This window comes from Peromyscus maniculatus, chromosome 15 (genome assembly GCF_049852395.1).
Source record: "Peromyscus maniculatus bairdii isolate BWxNUB_F1_BW_parent chromosome 15, HU_Pman_BW_mat_3.1, whole genome shotgun sequence".
Taxonomy (NCBI): Eukaryota; Metazoa; Chordata; class Mammalia; order Rodentia; family Cricetidae; genus Peromyscus; species Peromyscus maniculatus.
The window spans coordinates 988,302-1,009,938 of record NC_134866.1 but is presented as its reverse complement, the minus strand read 5'-3'; the positions used below and the strand labels follow the sequence as shown (position 1 = coordinate 1,009,938).

The 21,637-nt window shown below is 47.9% G+C and overlaps 1 protein-coding gene across 1 annotated transcript in view; it reads left to right on the top strand.

Annotated features, from left to right (window-relative positions):
- The first annotated feature begins 555 nt into the window (after positions 1 to 555).
- Slc6a3 (solute carrier family 6 member 3) overlaps positions 556 to 21,637 on the top strand; it is a 38,357-nt gene continuing 17,275 nt past the window's right edge. Inside the window, exons 1-6 of the mRNA XM_006990002.4 lie at positions 556 to 1,243; positions 2,904 to 3,232; positions 5,310 to 5,441; positions 8,771 to 9,002; positions 19,394 to 19,532; positions 20,460 to 20,594. Of these exons, the coding sequence (XP_006990064.1) occupies positions 2,947 to 3,232; positions 5,310 to 5,441; positions 8,771 to 9,002; positions 19,394 to 19,532; positions 20,460 to 20,594 (924 nt within the window). The 5' untranslated portion in view covers positions 556 to 1,243; positions 2,904 to 2,946. The remainder of the gene's footprint in view (positions 1,244 to 2,903; positions 3,233 to 5,309; positions 5,442 to 8,770; positions 9,003 to 19,393; positions 19,533 to 20,459; positions 20,595 to 21,637) is intronic.

Genomic DNA, 21,637 nt, shown 5'->3' with positions numbered 1-21,637 from the left:
TGGAAAGGAAGAGTGAAAGGAACAGAGAAGTGCAGAGAAGGTGTGAGAGGCTAAGAGTGCAGGGAAGGGAGGGGTAGAGAGGAAGCTTGGACTTGGGTTCTGAGAAAGGGCTGCTGCTGACCCTAGGGTGTCCTAGACCTCCCTAGGTGTCCGCATATCACATATTTGGGCAGGAGAACTCCAGCTTCATGTCCTTCAGGCCCTGAAGCAGGATACTGACCACATAGGGTATATTATATTATAGGCCCCTCCAGGGAAACCAGTTTCTGAAGCCGACTGACTGGAGAGAATCAGACGACCTGGATCCCTGTAAAAATATGTTCCGGCGAGGCTCCGGGAACCAAGCTAGAGCGCTGAGGTGGGGTGGGAAGAGGCACACACTACAAACACGCACTTGTGACCATGGTACCTGAGAACGGTGGTAGAGGAGAATCAGGACGGGTTGGAAAATATTAGTACTTTGCACCCTAAGGTCAGAGCTCGCGGAATGAGGAGGAAGAGTCCCTGAGCAAACTGGCCAGAGCAGGGGGGAAGACACGCTGTGACCTGGCTAGGAACCTAAGTGGGGCACCACCACAGGACTGCGAGGCGCGTCCCACTTGCTTTGCCCCCGCGGAGCTGGAGTTGGAGAATCTTGTCAGCAGGTTGTTCAAGACCACGGGAGCAGGATGGGGTAGTTGTACACCATCGAAGGGAGAAGTGGGGAGACCCGGGTGAGCCTTAGGAGCTCCGCGCAGGTCCCCGCGCTTCGGCTACTTCGCTCTCTTCCGCGGGGAGCGGGATCAGCTCCTCTGCTTCTTGCAGCCTTGTTGGACCCAGTTGCCTGGGAACCCCTTGCAGGCGCTGGCGGGACAACCCCCAGGAGCGCAAGCACGGTCGAGAGACCTGGACTGCTCCCTCCTGGAAACCAACCGTCCGTCTGGTCTGCAACGAGTCCAACCTATATACCTTGCTCCCACGTGGCCGAAGCTTTCGGACCGCACAAGACACCGACCAGGCTCAGGCTCAGTAATCCCTGAGTCCTCACAGCCATCCGAGTACCCAAGAGATTCAGGAGCGCTGCCTAGCCTGTCCTCCGCCCACCCAGGGCGGGACAGAGGCGGAGCCAGTGCCAGCGGGCGCCCCCGACGGCGGGCGGGGCTAGGCGGACCGACCCCGCGACTGGATAAGAGCTTGAGGCTGATACCCGCCAGAGCTGTTAGGTGGGACTGAAGGCTTACAAGGACCTCAGAGCAGGAGGCAGGTAAGGACCAGGGTCGCTCCTTGCGCATCCTTGGAGGTGGCATCTCCATTACCCCTGACCCACTCTGGCCCTGGATGGCTAGGCGGTGGGGCGACAGGCAGGAACCCCGCTCTGGCCCTAGACGGCCGTGCCGCGGTGTGAAGTGCAGGAACCATAGCCATCCAGGTTCTGGGTCCAAGTCGCCAACAGCCAGGGCTTTGGAGAGCAGCTCCTTCCACACAGAACTAAGGGGTGTGTGCTCAGCGCCTGTCCTCAGAGTGTAGGATTTCACAGAACCCAGGCTCAAGACCTTCTTCACAGGAGGTTGCTGTTACTTCCCAGGGGGCATGGCTGTCTATGGCTGAGGCTGGGCATCCCCGATCCTCCGGTGGTGGGCTGATGCCACTTGAGTGGCTGGGATCTGAAGGAAGCACACCCCTAGGGGTTATTTTCACAACATGCCAAAAGCTCCATCTCCCTTCTCCCTCCCTCTACCTTCTCTCTTGTCTTTTCTGTTAGCCAGGGCTGAACTCAGGTTGAGGGGAAAGACAAGGAACCTTGGCTCATGAGCCACCTGTTTCCTGATCCAGCTGGTGAAGAACGATGTTTTCCCAGGGACCATTTTGCTATCTGTGCCCAAACCTCGCCTCTGAGCCATGAGTTGAGGAGTGTAGGGTGTGGCAGACAGGTGCCCCTGTACCTGTGTGCCTCTAACAGAGCAGGGAGCAGAGCCCGGGACCAGGTCCTTTGCTATGCTCCTTGCCCTCTCACAACCAACCTACTCTGGCAGCCCTACCTGCTCCCTGGCAGCTGCAAACCCGTTAGCCCATTTTTGACACGTGTGAGGAATTTGCATTTGGGTTTGTCACCAGGGTAAAGAGGCCACAGAGAAGTGGTGCATAAAATAACTTCTGTCAGGAGTTTTTGTTTAGGGATGCAGAGGAAAGTCACCCCATTAGAGCAGCCACCCAGATGCCGGGCTTCCATCAGTGTGCTTGTCTGAGATCAGTGGAAACAGGCTGTCACTGGATGTGAGTGCTGTTGCCTCCCTTATGTGCCATGGCCCTGGTTCTGCAGAAGCATAGGAGAGGCGTTCTCTGGGAGTGCTGCTAGTGTAGCTCTGTAGTGTGGACTGACTCCTGGTGACCCGCTGTCAGCTCAAAGACCTGCGAAGCCATGGTCATGGGCAGGGTGGTTTGTACATATGCTCCTTGGAGATACTGATGACCATTTGTTTTAAACTTTCAGTTGCTGTAGCTGACTTTAGTTATCTCCATTTTGCTTTGTATTGTATTACTAAGTATAAAGAAAGCTGCACACCCTCAACAAAGACCGCAGTGAGTGGAATGCTATTGGCAAGGTGTAAAATTGCCCCCTGGGAATTCGGATAAGTCGTGCAGGCAACACCTGGGACTGTTATTAGGAAGCAAATTGGAAACCACGCAAGCCTGCACTAATGGGAACGACGGCTTTGGTGGGAAAGGAGCCGCAGGGGTGTGTGTGGTGTGGTGTCTATTTCTGGTCTCTCCCATCCCCGTGAACATCCCCCAGCTATCCTTCATCCTGGCCATGGCATCTCAGGTGCTTGGACAACCTCAGGTCTCTGTGCTCAACCCAGGTACCCTGTAGACATGGCTGCTGAATCTGTGTGTTGCTGTGTGTTTCTTTATGTTGACTGAAGGCCAAGAAGAAGGAGGCAGAGTTCCTTGGGTTCCAGGCTACTCATGAGTAAGAACAAATGCTCGGTGGGACCGATGTCCTCTGTGGTGGCCCCGGCTAAAGAGCCCAATGCCATGGGTCCCAGAGAGGTGGAGCTCATCCTGGTCAAAGAGCAGAATGGAGTGCAGCTGACCAACTCCACCCTCATCAATCCACCACAGACACCAGTGGAGGCTCAAGAGCGGGAGACCTGGAGCAAGAAAATTGATTTCCTGCTCTCAGTCATTGGCTTTGCTGTGGACCTGGCCAATGTCTGGCGGTTTCCCTACCTGTGCTACAAAAATGGTGGAGGTGAGTGGTGCTTGCTAAGGGTGGGGCCATGTGAGGGTGGGGAGTTCGGGGGAGGCTATAGAAGCCATGGTACCGTGGGGGCTGTGCTCTCAAGAAATGCTCACAGGGAAGGCTGAGGAGATAACTAAGTCAGTAAAGAGCCTCCTGTGCAAGCATGAAGACCTGAGTTTGATCTCCAGAATCCAAATAAAAAAGCAGGGCATGACAGCAAGCATCTGTAATGCTAGTTAGCACTAGGGAGGTGGAGACAGGTAGAACCTTGGAGACTGATAGCTAACTAGTCTCAGTCTAGCCTACCCAGAGAGCACCAGGCCAATGACAGACACTGTCTCACAAATCAAGGTGGGCAGCTCCTGAGGAATGGCACCCAAGGAGGATGCCTAGCTTCACAGGTGCACACATGCTCCTGCATACACAGGAACATGCACACCACAGGAAATGCTGTCAGGGAGACAACCCTGTCCTCCTGCGGGATGGTCAGGCTGCTTCACCACCAGCAGCACTGTTCAGTCTTCCCAAGCTGGAGAGCTCAGAGAAAATCCGACAGCCAAGGGATGCGGAACCCAGAAAGCAGAAAGGAGAAGGGAGTAGTGGAGGGTTAGGGTCCCGACTTCTACTTCCACTAGTATTTTCACCTTTGGGAGAAAATTCTAAAGGACCAAAAAAACGTGTTTTAAGACTTCAGCAGTATTTATTGAGTTGTTGGACTTTCTAAAATTCAAAGTTAAACTTAGAAGGGCAGAAGATGCCCCTGAACTGAAATATACCTATCTCCTCTACCTCCTCTCTGTCTCTGTCTGTCTCTCTCTGTCTCTGTCTGTCTCTCTCTGTCTCTGTCTCTCTGTCTCTCTGTCTGTCTGTCTGTCTGTCTCTCTCTCTCTCTCTATATATATATATATATATATATATATATATATATATATATATATATATTTATATCATATGTGTATCTTCCTTCCTTATTTTTTTAAATACAATTATGGGAATTGAACCCAGAGCCTTTTGTATGCCGTTTGCACTCTACCACTGAGTCGCATCCATAGCCCTCTTGATTTTTTTTTTTTTTTTAGTTTGAGTCAGGATTTCACTGCTTCCTAGGCAGTTATTGAACTCACTCTGTAGATCAGGCAGGCCTTGAACATATGGCCTTCCTGCCTTTAGCCATTGGAGTACCTGGGATTATGGGTCAATGCCACCAAGCCTGGCTCATAAGAAAGCCCACTTTTAATCTCAGTGGTAGAGCCACAGATAGCTATGCGGTGGAACTAAAAAGACCAGAGAGATTCGAGTTGAGCCCAGAGGCCTCTGTTTCCATGATGTGGTCTTCCTGACTGGCTGCAGGATACAGAGAATTGCTTTGGGAAGAAAGGGCTCAAGCAAATCCATGAGCACAATCGCTCAATCATATGCTCTTGAAGGTGAGAGGCCCAAGGCCTTTGCAGCTCCAGTAACCAACTCAAAGACAGGTGAGGAGACTCCCACCTTCCTCATCAAGACCTGAGGAGAAGGCTGTGGCCAAGCTCAGCCTCATTGTCGGATTGGGGGGAGCAAGGGGACTCCAGGGGTGTGCAGCCTTTGTGGAGTAGAATGTGCAGTTTAAGCAGATCAAGACCTGCATTCTGGCTCCAGGAAACTCCTGGCAGCAGAAACTCAGCTCTGGTCTCCAGAGGAGCAGACTCTAAATGCCAGGATTAGGTCACAGATCCCAGGACCACAACTCTCAAGGGGCAAAAGTGCAGCTGGGCATGAAGAGTCCGACAGTCTAAGAATAATTCTGAGAAGTGGCTCCGGGCCTGAACTGCTTCCTGCTGAGCTCAGGACTTGGGGTGGGTGGACAATCAGAGGCATTGAAGGGAACATGCCCAACACTGACAGCAGCTGGGACAGGCAAGGAGGCCTGGTTTACCACCCATTCAGGATATCCCCTTGGGTGGTAGCTGTGCAGGAAGCCTCCCACTCTAGACAGGAAGCTGGGTGACAAGATCATACTTAAAGGTACAACATCAAGGCTCACGTGCAGATAATGAAAGCAACCCCTTTCTGTGGCCCCAAGCTGAAGCTGCTGTCCTGTGCACAGGTGCCTTCCTGGTGCCCTACCTGCTCTTCATGGTTATTGCCGGGATGCCCCTCTTCTACATGGAGCTGGCTCTTGGGCAGTTCAACAGAGAAGGAGCTGCTGGAGTCTGGAAGATCTGCCCTGTCCTAAAAGGTAATGTGCAGGAACATGGCTCCCCAGGAGGCATGGCCACGCCTCTGGGGCTTCAGAACAAGATGATGACATTATGTACAAATTCTGCTTTCCTAAACTGTATGGACATATGCACATGCTCTTCTAATAGGAGTCCTTCCTTAAAGACCATAATGACCAGGAATCTTCTAGAGCATTCCCTTGCTCCCAGACCAGGCTGCCCTGCAGCTAAGTGGTGGTAAATTTGTCAGGGTATTAAAATGGTAAGATTTAAAAAAAAAACCTATCTGTCATCTTTCCATCAGGCATCTACTTACCTCTCTATGGTCCATCCAGCAAGCACCTTTTTCATCTATCACCTGTCTATTCATTTATCAATCATATATCTGTGTGACCATCATCTACCACCTATCTCCATTCATCCCTCATTTATCTATTTATCATCTATACACGTATCTATCTGTTCACCTATCAATAATCTATTATTCATCTATCACTCTACCTACCCATCATGCATTTATCAATCACGTATCTATCAATTATCTATATAGTTCAGTGAGAGCCAAGAGTGTTTATACAAGGCTTCGACACTATGAGGCAGGTGTACTTTACCCTGAGCCAGGTGGCCTGCCCAGTGGTTGACACTCCCGATGTCACCTTCCTTGATCCCAGGTAGAGAATACTGTGCCTTCTGCATGGGAGATACTGACAGTGAGAAGACTAAGGACTTCTCCATGTGTTAAAAGCAAATCCTGGGTCCACCCCAGCCCTGTTTACCACCAGCCAGCTTTAGACCACCCTTGTTCTGACCCAATGCCATCCCAAGGAGATGGAGTTCCAGGAGACTTCAAGGCTCTTCTTGGAAGAGACCTGGTGAGGTTCCCCAAGTTGGCATTTGCCAAGAAAACGACTCTTGAAAGACCAGCATTGGATTTTCTCAGAAGTATTTGAGCAGTGGCTGCATGGAAGAAAGCAGAGCCCCAGTTCCCAGTGCAGTGTCTGTGGGCCAGTGTTTTACACCCAGGACCAGAAACTGCTGCTCTGGGTAGGAGCAGCAAAGGGCTTCTCACAGCTGTTCGGGCCATGCTCTTCGAGGATATGCTGCTCTTGTGCAGTGGAAATGTGAAATGCAGAAGCTGCTGGGTTTCGGATTTACATCTTATAAGTGTTGGATAGCATTTTTTCCCTAGGCTAAAATGATTCCCTGGATTACACTGAAATGAAACTGTGTAAAGAGGGACCTCACCAAAATCTACCTCCATGCACAACTTTAGAGACAGCCAGACCCTTTGGGGACACATATTGTCACTGGTGTTCCCCATTGCAATTAAAATGTAGGAGTCAGCACTTGGATGAACTGCACAGGACTGTCTGATACCATCGTTGAATCCTAATGGAAGACCATTGGGGCACCTGGGAACCCTGGGACTCGAGGAGATAATTCTTGTGTTAAAGTGGAGTTTCACTGTCCACTTACTAGACAGACTTTATTGGGTCAAGGTCAGCGGACTCAATCTAAGAGCTATAGATGAAAATGAATGACTCATATCATGTTCTCCTAGACTCTATCTAGCAGTGTTAATGTGACCCAGGGAGTAGTCACGACGTCTGAGGCTGTGGTGGTAGCCGGCATGAGCTTCAACCAAATATGTCATTGAGGTGGCAGTTGATAACTGAATTGGAGACTCAGCCTGCCTATCCTGTATAGAGGGCAGCTCAAGGGTTTGTGGCCACATGTGGCCATGCAGACTGCAGTGACGCCAGAATTTGATCTGCTGGTTTTTGTTTTTGTTTTGTTTTGTTTTGTTTTTGTTTTTTGTTTTTGTTTGTTTGGGTTTGTTTGTTTGTTTTAGGCTCATGCCCCTTGGTTGTGAAGAAGGTCTAAGTCTTCTACAGGATACAGCCAATCCTGTGCCTCAGTCCTCACTGGGAGTCACAGGGTTGAAAGGCCAACAGGAAACCAAGAAAGAGGGCAGATTCAGTGCCCAGGACTGTGGCCAGCAGAGGAAAGCTAGTTAGCTCACACAGGGACCTACTCACAGCACAAAGTTCCTCATCAGTCTCTGGGTTTTAGTAATGGTATACTGCAACAATGGTTTTACTGAGGAGCTTGAGACAGCCTCAATCTCCTCAATGCTAGGATTTCAGATATATCCCACTCTACTCAGCTATAAGAATATTCTGTGGCAAACAAAAAAAAAAGGTATGTGTGGTTTCTAAAGGCTGTGTCCTATGGGACATAAAGGAGGAAGCCAGGAGTGTTGTCAGGTTGGTGATGGGCTACACTTGAGCAGCTGGGGCTCTGTATTCTCAAAGAGCAGAGCTCAGAGTGGCCAACTGAAAAGTCAACTCCTGCACCTGCCTACCTAAGGAGACAGTTTTCATTTCCCAGCAGTTGGAACAGCTGAACTTGGGGGCAGGGGGTACTCTCTTGCAAGCTCATGTGCCCTGGGAGCCACATCAGTTGGTGGCAGAGTTTACTCCATTGTGAAGGAAGGTGCTCTTGTCACTGTCCTGTGAAACCAGATGGAACACTCCTACCATACACAACAGCAGTCCCCAAAGGACGAGAGGCATGGTCAGCTCCATCTTTAGATATTGTACTTATATTCTAATGTAGTACATAATCAAAGGGTTTTGTTGTTGTTGTTGTTTTTTTGTTTTGTTTTGTTCTTGAGTTCCTAAAGTCTCAAGATAAGGACTTCAGATACCAAGTTTTAACCTTAAAAAGTTTCAAATGGGGCGTCATTAGTCACTTTTCAGGGAAAACTTTCAGCTGTGCAATTTGGGAAAATGTGGATTCTGACAACATGGCTTCTTGGCAACATGGCTGACCAACAGCATGGCTTCCCAAAATGGCTGCCTGATGAGTTCACTGTAAATCAAAACCTTCCTCCTAAGGAGCTTGGTGCATGGAATTGCAGTGTGGGGTTGTTTGATCTTGATTAATTCTATATAGGAGAAGGCTTTCTGAGGGAAACAGTTTGGATTTTACTATTTCTACTTAATTATTCTGTTTGGCTATGGGTAACGCTGGATGGTCTAGTGCATCTATGGCTGACCCTCAGGGCTACCTGAATGTTTATAGGGTAGTCTCAGATACTCTTTGATGGCCTTTGATGACCCCTCTGGCTCTCTATGTCTCTCTGAGACATATTGATATCTCTGGAAGAGACAGATGATTTTAAAAAGTGGCGATTCCGTCTCTAATCACAGAGTGAGGTCTGGTACCCACCCTTCCTGTGTGTTTTAAGGTGTTGTGGCTGCAAAGGATGTCTGTGCACCAACTCAGAGTGAGTAGATGATGGGAAGGGACATCGTGCTGATGGCTACTCTGCTGTCATCACCAGGTGTGGGCTTCACCGTCATCCTCATTTCTTTCTACGTGGGCTTCTTCTACAATGTCATCATCGCCTGGGCACTGCACTACTTCTTCTCCTCCTTCACCATGGACCTCCCTTGGATCCACTGCAACAACACCTGGAACAGCCCCAACTGCTCCGATGCCCATGCCAGCAACTCTAGTGATGGCCTGGGCCTCAATGACACCTTCGGGACCACGCCTGCCGCTGAGTACTTTGAGTAAGTGAGTTGTCAGTTCATCCTGTCAGCCTGGAGAATGGAGGGTTGGCTGGTCTTGGAACTCAGGGGCAGCACTGAGGACACCCCACACACACCTTGTTGTTCTCAAAACCATGCTGAACCAGTCCCTTCCCTTGTCCAGAGCTGCTGAGTCTTGTTCCGTATGCAGTATATTTCTGAATTGCAAGGGATGGTCTTAAACATCCTTATCCAGCCTCTATTGATGGGGGCCTTAGGAGGGATGGACCCTGAACTGTTGCCCACTTGTTCCATTCTGCATCTATAGTGAGGTGGGAGGAAACTGCCCAAGACACTGCATCACTGCTTAGAAGGAAGGGGAGCTCCGGCTTTGGGCTTCCAGGGCACAGGGCATAGAACAACCAAGTTCTCTGTTAGCTCCAGAAAGGGCCTCTGTGAGCATCACTGCCTGGGTGCCTCAGCTTCATAGGCAAGCTGCTGACAGGATGCAAGGGCTGTCCCCTTGCCATGATGTTTTCACTTTTATAAAATGTCTACTTACTTCACTGTATCCCTTTTCCATGCATGGTGCTAGCCTTCCTTCCCCAACCCTGGGACACTCTCATCTCCAGCAAGCCTTCCTGGTTTTCTGTCTCCTTGCCAGACCATCTCCTTGCTAGGCCTTTCATAGTCTACCTGTAGTCTATCTAGTACCCCTCCTGGAGTTTTTCCTGAGTCTTTCTGTCTCCCAGTAGCTCTTCTATATGCTTTATCACTAGGTTGCCTAGCCTGGAAGGGCTGTGACACCCACCCCATAGTCCCACTATTGACCTTCCTTGAAGTCTAGGCATGTGTAAGTTGCCTCATACGTGTATGCACATCTCTGCACATCTGTGCTTATGTGTATATGTATGCACACATATGTGTCTATGTATGAATGTGAATGCTCACCATAAAGAGCCACACTGTTGTAGACAATGTTTTTCCCTGTATGATTTTCAAGATGGCAGCTATGAAGATGTAAATCTACAGATGTGAGGAGGAGTCTGACTCTAGGGTTGCCCTGCCTCTCTTGGGACACTGCTGGTGCTGGCTGGCCCACTCTGACTGAAGCAGGGTCTGCTGAAGTGTGGCTTCTGTGACAGACATAAACAAAGGGCATTAGAAACAATCGCTGTCGAGGTCAGGGTTTTCCCATGGACACTGGTGTTCTTTGTAGGGCTGAACTCTCACTGGCCTGTTTGAACATGACTTACTACTCATGTTTAAATGTAGAAGAGCTCACTTAACACTTAACAAAAGCAGTAGCTGAGCCAGTGTCTGTAACTTAACACTCAACCAGCTGAGGCAGGAGGATTGCGAGTTTAAAGCCTGGACTACAGAGGAGAATCAAAAGCTTAGCCGAAGGGGCTTTGGCCAATAGGAATGAAATCATTTCTGCTCCAACTGCAAGCAGGTTCATTTGCGAAACGAAGTGCTCCACCTTTAAAGTTTTAAAATTGGTGCTCACTAGAGCCACCGAGACTCTGAGGTGAAGGAATGAAGCACTGCCCTGAATGTTTAGATAGGTTTTTTTCCCTAGGGCAAGCAAACAAGATATGGCATTGATCAAAGAATGCTTCCACCATCTGTCAAAGCCGATTTTGGTGCATTCTAAGACCCGTCCACTACCACAGCTCCCTGACTGAGTACTCCAAGGGGAAAAAGCCCCCAACCTTACAAACACTTATTATGTGTTCCCATCCATGGGACAAGTGTCAAACCAAAGCAGAGGGACCAGCAGGGATGTGAGAGAACCAGTGCCTGAGGACACCAGCTGCAGAGTTATACTTTGGGGATCCATCAATTGCACTAAAGGAAGTTAAGAGCCAAGCTCAAGCTTGAGTCCGGGTTAGCTTATCACACAAAGAAAAGAGTGACTATGTCTGTGAGTTCATGTGTCTGTCACAACTGCCAGATGGATTGCAATGTGGTTTAGAACACTTGGAAAGAGCAGAGATGTCAGAGTGGGTGAGGGGCCTTGGAAGATGTGGGAAGCACTGGTTCCTCTGTGTGATTTTCAGATAAGAAAATCAGAGGGCATGTGTATATTAGTCTAGGGATTTTGACAAGGAATGATGGAGGAAAGAATGTTAACTTTTTAAAATCAACTGTGGAAGTCTGGAAAGAGAGGCCACAGAGCAAAAGTGTTCAACCCTGTGCTCTGTGAAGACCTGTAGCCCTGGCCAGACACTGAGCTGTTACTAAAGGTGACTAGGACAGAGATAGGGACAAGAAGAGAATTACATTGCCCTATGAAGTGTGTAAAGACCAAGCTAATGGTTGACAGGAAAGCTCTGTCCTCTAACACAGGCCTGAGTAGCAGTGCCAACCTTCTTGTATGTGTGTGATGCCACATCATGGATTTGACAGCTAAGATGGCAGCAGGATCAGGTGTGCAAAAGAGTAGTATCAAGCTTGTCTGCTGTATCCTTGGAGAGTAGCAGCCTGGCCTTGGTGGGACACCAAAAACTGGTCATGTCACCCCCAGGCTCTGACTCCACAGGGATAGCACAGCTATCTGGGCACGAGGTATGCTCCCCAGACATGGCCACACGAGGTATGCTCCCCAGACATGGCCAGTCTTGTATGCAGAACTGGTTCCTGTGCCTGCAGCCAGCTTGGTCATCCCATGTCCACCACAGCCAACAATGAAAGGGATGCCATGGAAACTGACCACAGAAGATCCCATGTCCCAGTCATCCATCTCTTCCAGCAGCTTCCCTCTTGGGAAGCTGCCACTAGGTAAAAATGATAGAAACTACTCCTGGAGGAAGGTGACAGGAAGTGTTCTCGATGGGAATGTGGAGTCTAGAGAGTGTCAACTGGCTAACTCAATGTCACTTTTATTTTAGTGACACTTGAATCCATTTATCTCTTTTTTTTTAAGGTTCTGGGTCTTGAACTTGGACATGCTAGACAAGGAATCTACCACAAAGTTACATTCTGTGCTATATAGTTTTACGTCAACTTGATGCAAGCTAAGGTCATCTGAAAGAAGGAAACCTCAATTAAGAAAATGCTTCCATAAGATGGGGCTGTAAACAAGCCTGTAGGACATTTTCTTAAGATTGATGGGGGAGACAAAGCCCATAGTGATGGTGCCATATCTAGGCTGGTGGTCCTGGGTTCTATAAGAAAGCAGGCTGAGCAAGCCAGCAAGCATCACCCCTCCATCAGCTCCTGTCTCTAGGTTCCTTCCTTGCTTGAGTTCTGGTCCTGACGTCCTTCAGTGATGAACAGTAATGTGGAAGAGTAAACCGAATAAACCTTTCCTCCTCAAACTTGCTGTGGTCATGGTATTTCATCACAGCAATAGAAACCCTAACTAAGACACACCCTTTTTATTGTTTATTTAAAATCAGGGTCTTACTATGCAGCCCATACATACTACCTGATCCTTCTGCTTCTACCTCCTAGTGCTGGGATTATGGGAGTGAGCCCTTTACAGGACTACACATTTCTCCCTGCATGTCTGTTCCCTTATTCCTTCTGTCCTGCCGTTTCTCCAATGTCCATTCTTAATAGACATGTGTAAAGAACTGGCTCCTGGCAGACCCTGTAAGTTTGGTACTGTCATGCTCATGGTTGTGATAAGAAATTATGAATATACTCAATAGATATGAAGCATAGGCCAGGGAAATGCATATGATCTCCCAACAAGCCCATGTGACTGTAGCCACTTACGACTTCCTGACTTCCATAAATGCTCAGTACCACTTCCACCTATCTTCTAATACAGATTATCAAAAAGTTACATTTAAAGCCAGAAATGTGCCTCTAATGGACTGCTGGAGCTGCATCTCACTGTTTGATGTTTTAATTTTAGTTAAGTTTAGAGTGCACCACAATCTCTGTGGTAATTTCTACTTTTAAAATGGGACATTTTAAAAAGATACTTGTTTTTTAACTTTGAAATACTTGGGTTGTCTAGATATGTTTTATCAGTTTCTAATTTAATTGTCTTGACAGCATGTTTCATAAGTTTTGCTTATAAGAATTTAGTGTTAATACATACTGAAATGTGCCTTGCAGCCTATGATATGGTAGTCTCTGTCAGTAAATGTTCTGCATGCATTCCAGCCAGACTGCATGGTACATGCTTGTGGTCAGAACTTGGGGGTCTAAGGTGGTAAGGTTACTTGAGCCCAAGAGTTTGAGGCTAGTCTAGGCGACATCGAGCATTGCATGTTGTTCATGTTAAGATTGTTGTCTGAGTCTTAATTTATTTAGTGATTTTTCTGTCTACTTGCTGAATCAGTTACTGAGAATAGAATTTGATATCACAATTATAATTGTGATTTTGTCTGTCATTATATGATAAATGGTTATTGCTTCATCTGAAGCTCTGGTCTTTGTTTTAGTACATTTGTGTGTGTGTGTGTGTGTGTGTGTGTGTGTGTGTGTGTGTGTGCTTGAGTATACACTTGAGACTGTTTACAACAGTGTGGTCTACATGTGGAGGTCAAAGGACAACTTGCAGGAGTCAGTTCTCTCCTTGGTGATATGAATCTTTACTCACTGAGCTCTCTCACTGGAACTGGTGATTGGGTGTCTTGAAGTACACATGTTCCCAAATATTAAGCCTTCGTTATGCCCCTTTACCATCAGGAAATGTCCCTTTGGTCATATGCCTCCTTGTGAAGTTCACTGTGTCTAGTTATAAATATGTCTGCCCCTTTTTACAATTAGTCTGATACATCTCTTTTATCCTTTTGAGTTTGACTTCAATGTGTCACATTTGAAGTGAGTTGACTGGGAGGCAGCATCAAGTTGGTTCTTTCATTTGTCTCCAATGTAGCGATCTGTCTTTTAACCAGAATTTTTGTTCAATAGTTGTCAGTATGGGTGAGTTCAAGGCCTTTCTCTTGGTGTTTTCTCTATTTGTCTCACTTCTTTATTGTTTTCCCTCTCCTCTTTTCATTATCTGACTCCATCTTAGGTTTATTTGAGCTATTGGGTGATAAAATGTAGGTATTCCACCTTTAGTGGATAACATTAACACCATGGGCCTTGACTTACCTCCTCCCAGGGGCTTCACCCCACTTCCTACACCCTTCAGAGCCCACTGTATTCCCCTCACCTTCCCCACATCTTTGGTGTGATGTCAACACAGGTCTTCCAAGTTGTAGCCAACACAATGCATTGCATTTGCTTTAAATAATTATGCTTAAATGAATTTAAAAGCCAGAGACGTGAGATTTACTTTCTTCCTGCCTCACCAGCCTTCCTGGCGTCTCCAGGGCTTCACAAAGAAGTTCCCATTTGGTTTCCTTTTCCTTTTGTCTGAAGAATCACCTTTAAGAGTTCTGACAGTGTAGATTTTCTGGCAAGTAATTCTCCCACTCTGGGCTTTTCTATATTTGTGGGTAGAGTTGTTATAGTAAACTATACATGACTAACCACTTTTAACATACAGTTCCACAGCAAAAACACCTGTAACTCCATCCTCCCTCAAGTCACCCACCTTTCTACTTCCTGTCTCCTTAAATCTGACTCCTCTAGGGACCTTTCCTGAGTGTAAATTGAATCTGGTTTAGTTTACTTAGCATGTGCTTTTTAAGGCCATCATCACTAGAATTCCACTCCCTTGTGATGGAAGCCATAGTTTGCTTCTCTGCTCTTCTGATGATGCACACACTTCCTGGCTATTGTAAACAGTGATGCTGTGAACATGGGTGTACTTACAGACTGTGAGTCCATGTCCCTTTCTTTTTTTTTTTTTTTAAGATTTATTTATTTAGTATGTATACAGAAGAGGGTGCCAGATCTCTTTGCAGATGGTTGTGAGCCACCATGTGGGTGCTGGGAATTGAACTCAGGACCTCTGGAAGAATGTTCAGTGCTCTTAACCTCTGAGCCATCTCTCCAGCCCCCATGTCCCTTTCAAATCCTTTTAAAATTTTTGCTCCTTCTTATTAATATTAATTATATAAAGTGATGGGTTTCATTATAACATTTGCATACACATCTATAATGTATTTTGGTCATATTCACCCCTCTGTTATCTTATCCCCATTTTCTTTGATGCATGAAAGTTTTTAAACTTGATGACATCAAATTTGTATAGTTTTTTTATGTCATATCAAAGAATCCACTGACTTACCCCAGGTTTCTTCCCAGGTTTGAGTTTCAGTTTTGACTTTAGCTCTTTTATCCATTCTGAGCTAACTTTTTTATGGTGTGGAGTTTTCAGCTGTTTTTTTTTTTTCTCATGGTGTTTTCTCCTTCATGAGCCACATTAATAGTGAAAAACAGAAAAAAATCAATGTTGCCACATTGAGAAGAGGGACAAAGCATTTCGGCTACATCCCCACCAAGTCCACCTTTGGGGATCCCAGTATGAGGATAAGGTTTAAGTAGGAGCCAGACTTAAATGTATAACTAAGCAGTTAGTCATGGTGTGGCCCTACCAACACTAACCCATCATCGTCTCTTCTGTAAGGTGGTCTAGCAAGTTGTAAATCTCTCTTCAGAGAGAAGTGTCCCCTCTTCTGGGCTTCCTCTTCTACCAGCATGACATTCATGAAGGACTCTGGTTTCTTGGGGGTCCATTGTTTCAATAATCTAATGGCCAAAGGAGAGGGACACAAGTGTCTTTAGATCATCTTCATTCCTTCCAGGCCAGCTACATATTTCCACTTTCAGTCTTAATGATTCAGTATAAAGTAGACTACCTGTGTCTGTTAAACAAATATAAACTAAGAACCAAGGTCAGAACACACTGAGTTAATGTCCGGATGCTGTCCTGAAGAACCACATTTCTGTGACTGTTGGCTTTACACAGCTCTTGGAAAAACTAGCACAGACAACTCTGTCTTGTTGGCTTGTGACAACCACGAAGGCTACTTTCACCCAAAACTCATGGTTCTCCTACTGCAGCTTCCCGAGTACTGGGATTACAGGGACTAGGAGGTCTTGCCCTGCAGCAAGGAGACCAACCACTTTTGTTAGGTAGTTGACTTGGTGGGTTTTATGCCATGATAGTATTTGGCGTTTGTCTTCCTTTAGGAACATGAGATCTGCTCTGGAAAGTCAGGTGGGTGGGTGCAATGTGGTCTTTCTGCAGCTTCAAGCTTTGTGATTGTGGCTCTGGGAGTTTCCCTTGAAGGATAGTTTATCCTCTGTGCTCTGGTGGCTTTGTGAGACCACTAAGTCCTCCCCTCTGGCTAGTGAACGACCCTTAGCCCTGAGCGAGCTGTGATAATGTCAGCTCTCACTCCAGTGGATGCTCCTCCTGGTCTCAGTTTCCTGCAGGCTGCACCCTGGTGTTCAGTATGAACTTCATGTCCTTGCAGGCAGCTTTGTGGAGATCCTTCTTAGAAAGGCCCTTCTTTCCAAGACTCTGCCCTGCAGTGTGCAGTTTCTTGGGGTCTCTGAGCTCCAGACCATTCCTTGTACTCAGTGAGACTCAGAACTGATCTCAGAACCCTGTCCCACCCTCTAGGGGTGAGGACTACTGCAGGTAGAAGTGGGCACTGGCTGGATTCATCCCCATGTGCCCTTCCCCCAAGTCACAGTCCTAGATTACCTCCAGTCCAGTGTCTGGGCCCCTTCAAGGAGGCTAGGGTCCAGGCTATCCACATGGCCTCACTCCTCCATTTAGCACACTCCTGTGGGTGATACTGAAGTCTTGCCTCATCCATCCACTGTAACATGCTCCCGTGGGCAGAGCTGGGGGCTGGAGGTAGGAATCTGGGTCCAGACCCCAGATCTGCGACTTGTTGGCAGAGTTTCACAGGGCTTCTCTGTGCCTTGGTTCTTCTATCTATAAAATGGAGAAAAGAGGCAGGAAGTCAGGGAGACTGTGTACTTCACAGCCTCAGTACAGATTCCTGTTGAGGCGAAAGACTCACAGCTGTGAGCTCAGCTTCAAGGGGAACACAACATAATGCATTGTGAAACCCTTCTCCATGCAGGTGAGGATGCCAGGCTAACCATGTCTGTCCCTCCACACCACACAGCTCCAGAGATCTCTGCACATCTGCCCCAGTCACCTAACTTGTTGACTGCAGGCCTCACTGTCAGGAGCATTGTGCCCGCTGTGCAGTGTGGGGCTTCCTGTGGCCACTGGTGCAGCTGGTTCCCACACTGTGGCTGGTGCATGGTATGGGGGCGCTGGACTTTCCTCTAAATAGTTCATGAGATCTTGTGTGTGTGTGTGTGTGTGTGTGTGCGCATGCGTGCGTGAGCGCACGCCATGAATTTGTGTGCAAAGTGTATGTGCATGTTTGTGTGGGTGTATACACATGTACTTTGTAGGTGCATATGCACGTGTGTGTTTATGTGGATATGAACATGTGCTCAATGTAGATGTGCATGCATGTGTGAATACATGCAACATTCATGTATGTGTATGTCTATGTTGAGGACAAAAGTCAATTCTGGCTGTCTTCTCTAATCACTTTCCAACTTATTGGATGTGCCTATGTGTTGTATGTACATATTCATGTGGTTGCATGTACATGTGTGTGTGTGCATACATGTCTGGAGTTCAGAGACTGACATCAGGTATCTTCCTCAGTCACTCTCCACTTTATAATTTCTGAGACAGGGTCTCTCACTGAACCTGGAGCTCATCGATTTGACTTAGCTAGCAGCCAATGAGCTCCAGGGATTCTCCAGTCCCCTGCACCCCACCCTATGTGGTTATAGCTCTGCACCAGCAGACCTGGGGGTTCAAACTCAGTTCCTAATGCTTGCACAGTTACAGGTACATTGCCTACTTCCCATCTCCCCAGCTTCCAGACTGTGGGATCTTAAACGTTCTGGAGCAACGAGGACTGTTATTACAGAATGAAACCAAAGCAGTGTAGTCCAACTTATGTCAATAATGACTTAGCAGGTGACTGGTAAAGCCATATGGCCATAATTTTCCTGAGTGCCACCTCCTTCCTTTGGGAGGAGATGCACAGTTGTGGCATGTAGGGCTGTGTGCCCACCCTCACCCCCCATCCCTTGCCCCTGGCTCTGTACATCGCCCTCCAGGCAAAGAGAGTAAATGGTCACCTTCCTAAGATTTGGCTAAGACCTGTGCTGTGAGACACAAGACTCTGGGGTGAAATTGAGCTATGGAGAAGGACACAATAAACTTTATGGATCTAAGACTTGGTAGTGTTATCCTGAAATTTTTCTCTTGTTGGTAGGAAGCTCTAAGAAATGAGGTCCCACTGGGACAGCAAAGCAAGGAGCATTGGACAGCAGCCCAGGGCAAGGGCAGGGGCCTTAACAATCCTCGCTGCCAAGATAAGGCCAGTAACTCTACCAGAAGGTGCATTGGCCTGTCTCATAGTGTCTCATTAGCTTAGGTGATTCACACTGCATACCCACATGCTAAGAGCTTGCACAGTATCTATGGCAGACAGGATCCTAAGCAAGCCACTTGTACTCTATAAGAAGAGAATGTTGGTATTCTGACCACACTGGGATCCCTGTCTGGGGACCCAGGCCCTAACTACTACTAGAGTTTGAAGGGAGAGCTGAGATGGATTTTCAGTGCTGTACTGTCCCTGCTGACAACAGCTAGCAGCATCCCAGTTGTGGTTTCTAGACTATGAGGATCAGAGTTCTCCAACTTGGTACCATGATTCCTGCTTTTGGTGGGTTGTGTTGCATTGTAAGGCTGGGCGTTAACTGCCTGAGAAACCTCATCTGACCCACAAACTGGGCTGTGGTGGCTCCTTTCATGACACCTTCCTCCACTTTTTCTGGCAGAAGCACCATCAGGACAGGCTGGGCTCAGAGCCCTGTCTGTGAAGGTGATACAGCCACTTCCATATTGCCAAGTTCATTGGGTGCAAGTGTACCTTCCACATATTCTCTTTAGGATGCTTCCCTCAAAGAGGAGCACAGCCATGCATGGCACCCCATCAGATCATTTCTCAGGGAACCTCCTTAAAGTGGCAGGAACTGTGTGAGCAAGGATGAGAGAAGTCGATACAGAGTGCCCAGGAACCTGCATGTGCAGCTTTACTGCTCAGAACTCTCCTGGTTTTACCCCTGAAAAGGATTCTGGGACTGTTGCAAGGTAGCAGTGCATGGTGGCTTCATTCAATACCTTCTCCTGGTTTCTAGGTCTCCATTTCCCTGTACGCCCAAACTTCTCATTCCCTCCCAACTCCAAAAATCTTATCTGTTGGCAGAGAAGGGTGTGTTGACCTCCTGCAGGTTTCCTGGCAAGACATCCAGCTTCTCTCTCTGTCCATCTTAAGGCAGTTCTGTGACTCAGACGACAGGCTTGGGTCTTTCATAGCAGGAAGGGGTATTTCTAGTCAGATTATACCAGGTACTTTCCATATGACAAAGATGAGGAAAATTAAGACTAACTCAGCTGTCCCACTCCAGTCCTGGGAGACAATTGCTCCCTCCAGAATCATCTGTTGCCTCTCCTCCAGGCGTGGCGTGCTGCACCTCCACCAGAGCCGTGGTATTGATGACCTGGGCCCTCCACGGTGGCAGCTCACAGCCTGCCTGGTGCTGGTCATTGTCTTGCTCTACTTCAGCCTGTGGAAGGGAGTAAAGACCTCAGGAAAGGTGAGATGGTAGCCAACAGGACCTGAGAACACATGGTGATGGGTGGGGGAGGGGAGGAGGGGGTAAACATACGGCCATGGTTTGTGAGCAGATATGTGGTCACAGTTAGACACATGGCCATGTGGCTATGGTTGCACACTTGGCCATGGTTGGTAAGTGGCCATGTTGAGTAGGTTAACATATGACCATGGTTAGTGAGTGGCATATGGCTGTGGTTGGTGGATGGACATGTAATGGTGGGTGGGTGAACATATGTGGCCATGGTCAGTGGATGATATGTGGCCATGATTGGTGGTTGGGCATGTGACCATTATTGGATGAGTGATCATGAGACCAAGGTCAGCATGTGACCTTGGCTGGTTATATAGACCTGAGGCTAGGATTAAGAAGGTAAACATGTGTGGTGGGTGGGAACATGAGTATGGTTGAGTAGGAAGTAGATACGTGGTTATGGTTGAGTTGAGAGTAGACAAGTAGCCATGGCTTGTTTGGCCATGGACACACAGCCGTGTTTAGATAAGGAGGAGATGTGTGGCCAAGGTTGGATGAGAGTGGACCATGTGACCATGATTTGGTGGGAGCAGTGGACACATGATCATGGTGGATGAGGACAGACATTGTTCTTGAAACAGGGCATTGAGAAAAACATCACAATAGTGTGTACAGTGTGAACTTATTTTATTTCTAACTGATGAAAATACTTGGCAGTTATATGATTATGGGTACCCATGGCAATTTGACCAAAATGACCCTGACGCTTGTGATAATACATGTGCCAACACATGGAACCCTCCAATCTCCTTCCCTGCCCTCATGCCTCAAATCCACTCCTTTCCACATACTACCCTAAATTCATCAGTGTAAGCTCCCACAAAGGCCCCACTGCATGTGACTTCAGCCCCTTGGAGACACTGTCTTCTCTTCCAGGTGGTGTGGATCACAGCTACCATGCCCTACGTGGTCCTCACCGCCCTGCTACTGCGTGGAGTCACCCTCCCTGGAGCCATAGATGGCATCAAAGCATACCTCAGTGTGGACTTCTACCGGCTCTGTGAGGCATCTGTGAGTGCAGACCCCATCATGGGTAGCAGTCCTTTAAGCCAGTGGGGCTGTGACAGGGCTCCTGCATATGGTTCAGAGGCCCAACCTGTGGCTCAGCAGCAATTCCTTCCTATCCTGTGAGGTCAGCAGATGCAGGCTGGCCTGTTCACCTGTATACCTGTCTCCTTCATAGGCAGGGTTAGTGGAGGAGGGGTCACAAGACACTTAAGGGAGCTGAGATGGAGAGAAAGGAGACAGGGGAATGGCCATCTCTGCCTCTCCACAGGGGGAAGGTGTGCCAGTCAGAGCACCCTGAACACTCTTCATCTTCATCTGTGATACTACTGGTCCCAGGAGTTGTGTGTGTGTGTGTGTGTGTGTGTGTGTGTGTGTGTGTGTGTGTGTGTGTAAGTTGTTATCAAGAGCACAACACAGTCTGTGGCTCTGTATTAATTTTCCTCAGGGCTGAGCTGCCTTAGGGCCCCATGAATCAGGGTCCATCTTTGGGAGTCTGAATTCCTGACCCCACTGAAGGTTTCTTAATCTTAAGTAAAGGAAGGAATTATTCTAGGTTAGAAAATTTGGAGGCCTCAAGGCCATCAAGAGATGGGCTCTTCCAGGCTATAGGAGATGTTCCTGAGAAGGGAAAAGGGCAGCTCCATCTTCAGAGAGCAATGAAAGCAGCCATCTTTGAGATGCACTTGTGACAGAATTCCATGAGGGGTTGTTGGAAGTCATGTGATCTGGGTCGGGACAGGTGATAAACCCCAAAGACAACAGGGAAGCTCAGACACTGGTAGTCCTGCTAGAAGGGTGTAGATTTCTGCTGGGACCAGGGGTAGGACAGGAGGTTCGTGGGTCTCCAATGGGGTCAGGCAGGAGGGCTGGAAGGCTGAAGGGTGGCAGATCCATACTGCGTCTGAGTCACGAGGCCCTTCGGGAGTTTGCTGCCTGATACAAACCTGAGGCAGAAGCAGGCAAGAATGGGCTGAGATGATCAGGGTAAGGAAGACTCAGGGGGAGTGACTGTGTCACCATAAGTCTGTGTTTGAGAATTCAAGAAA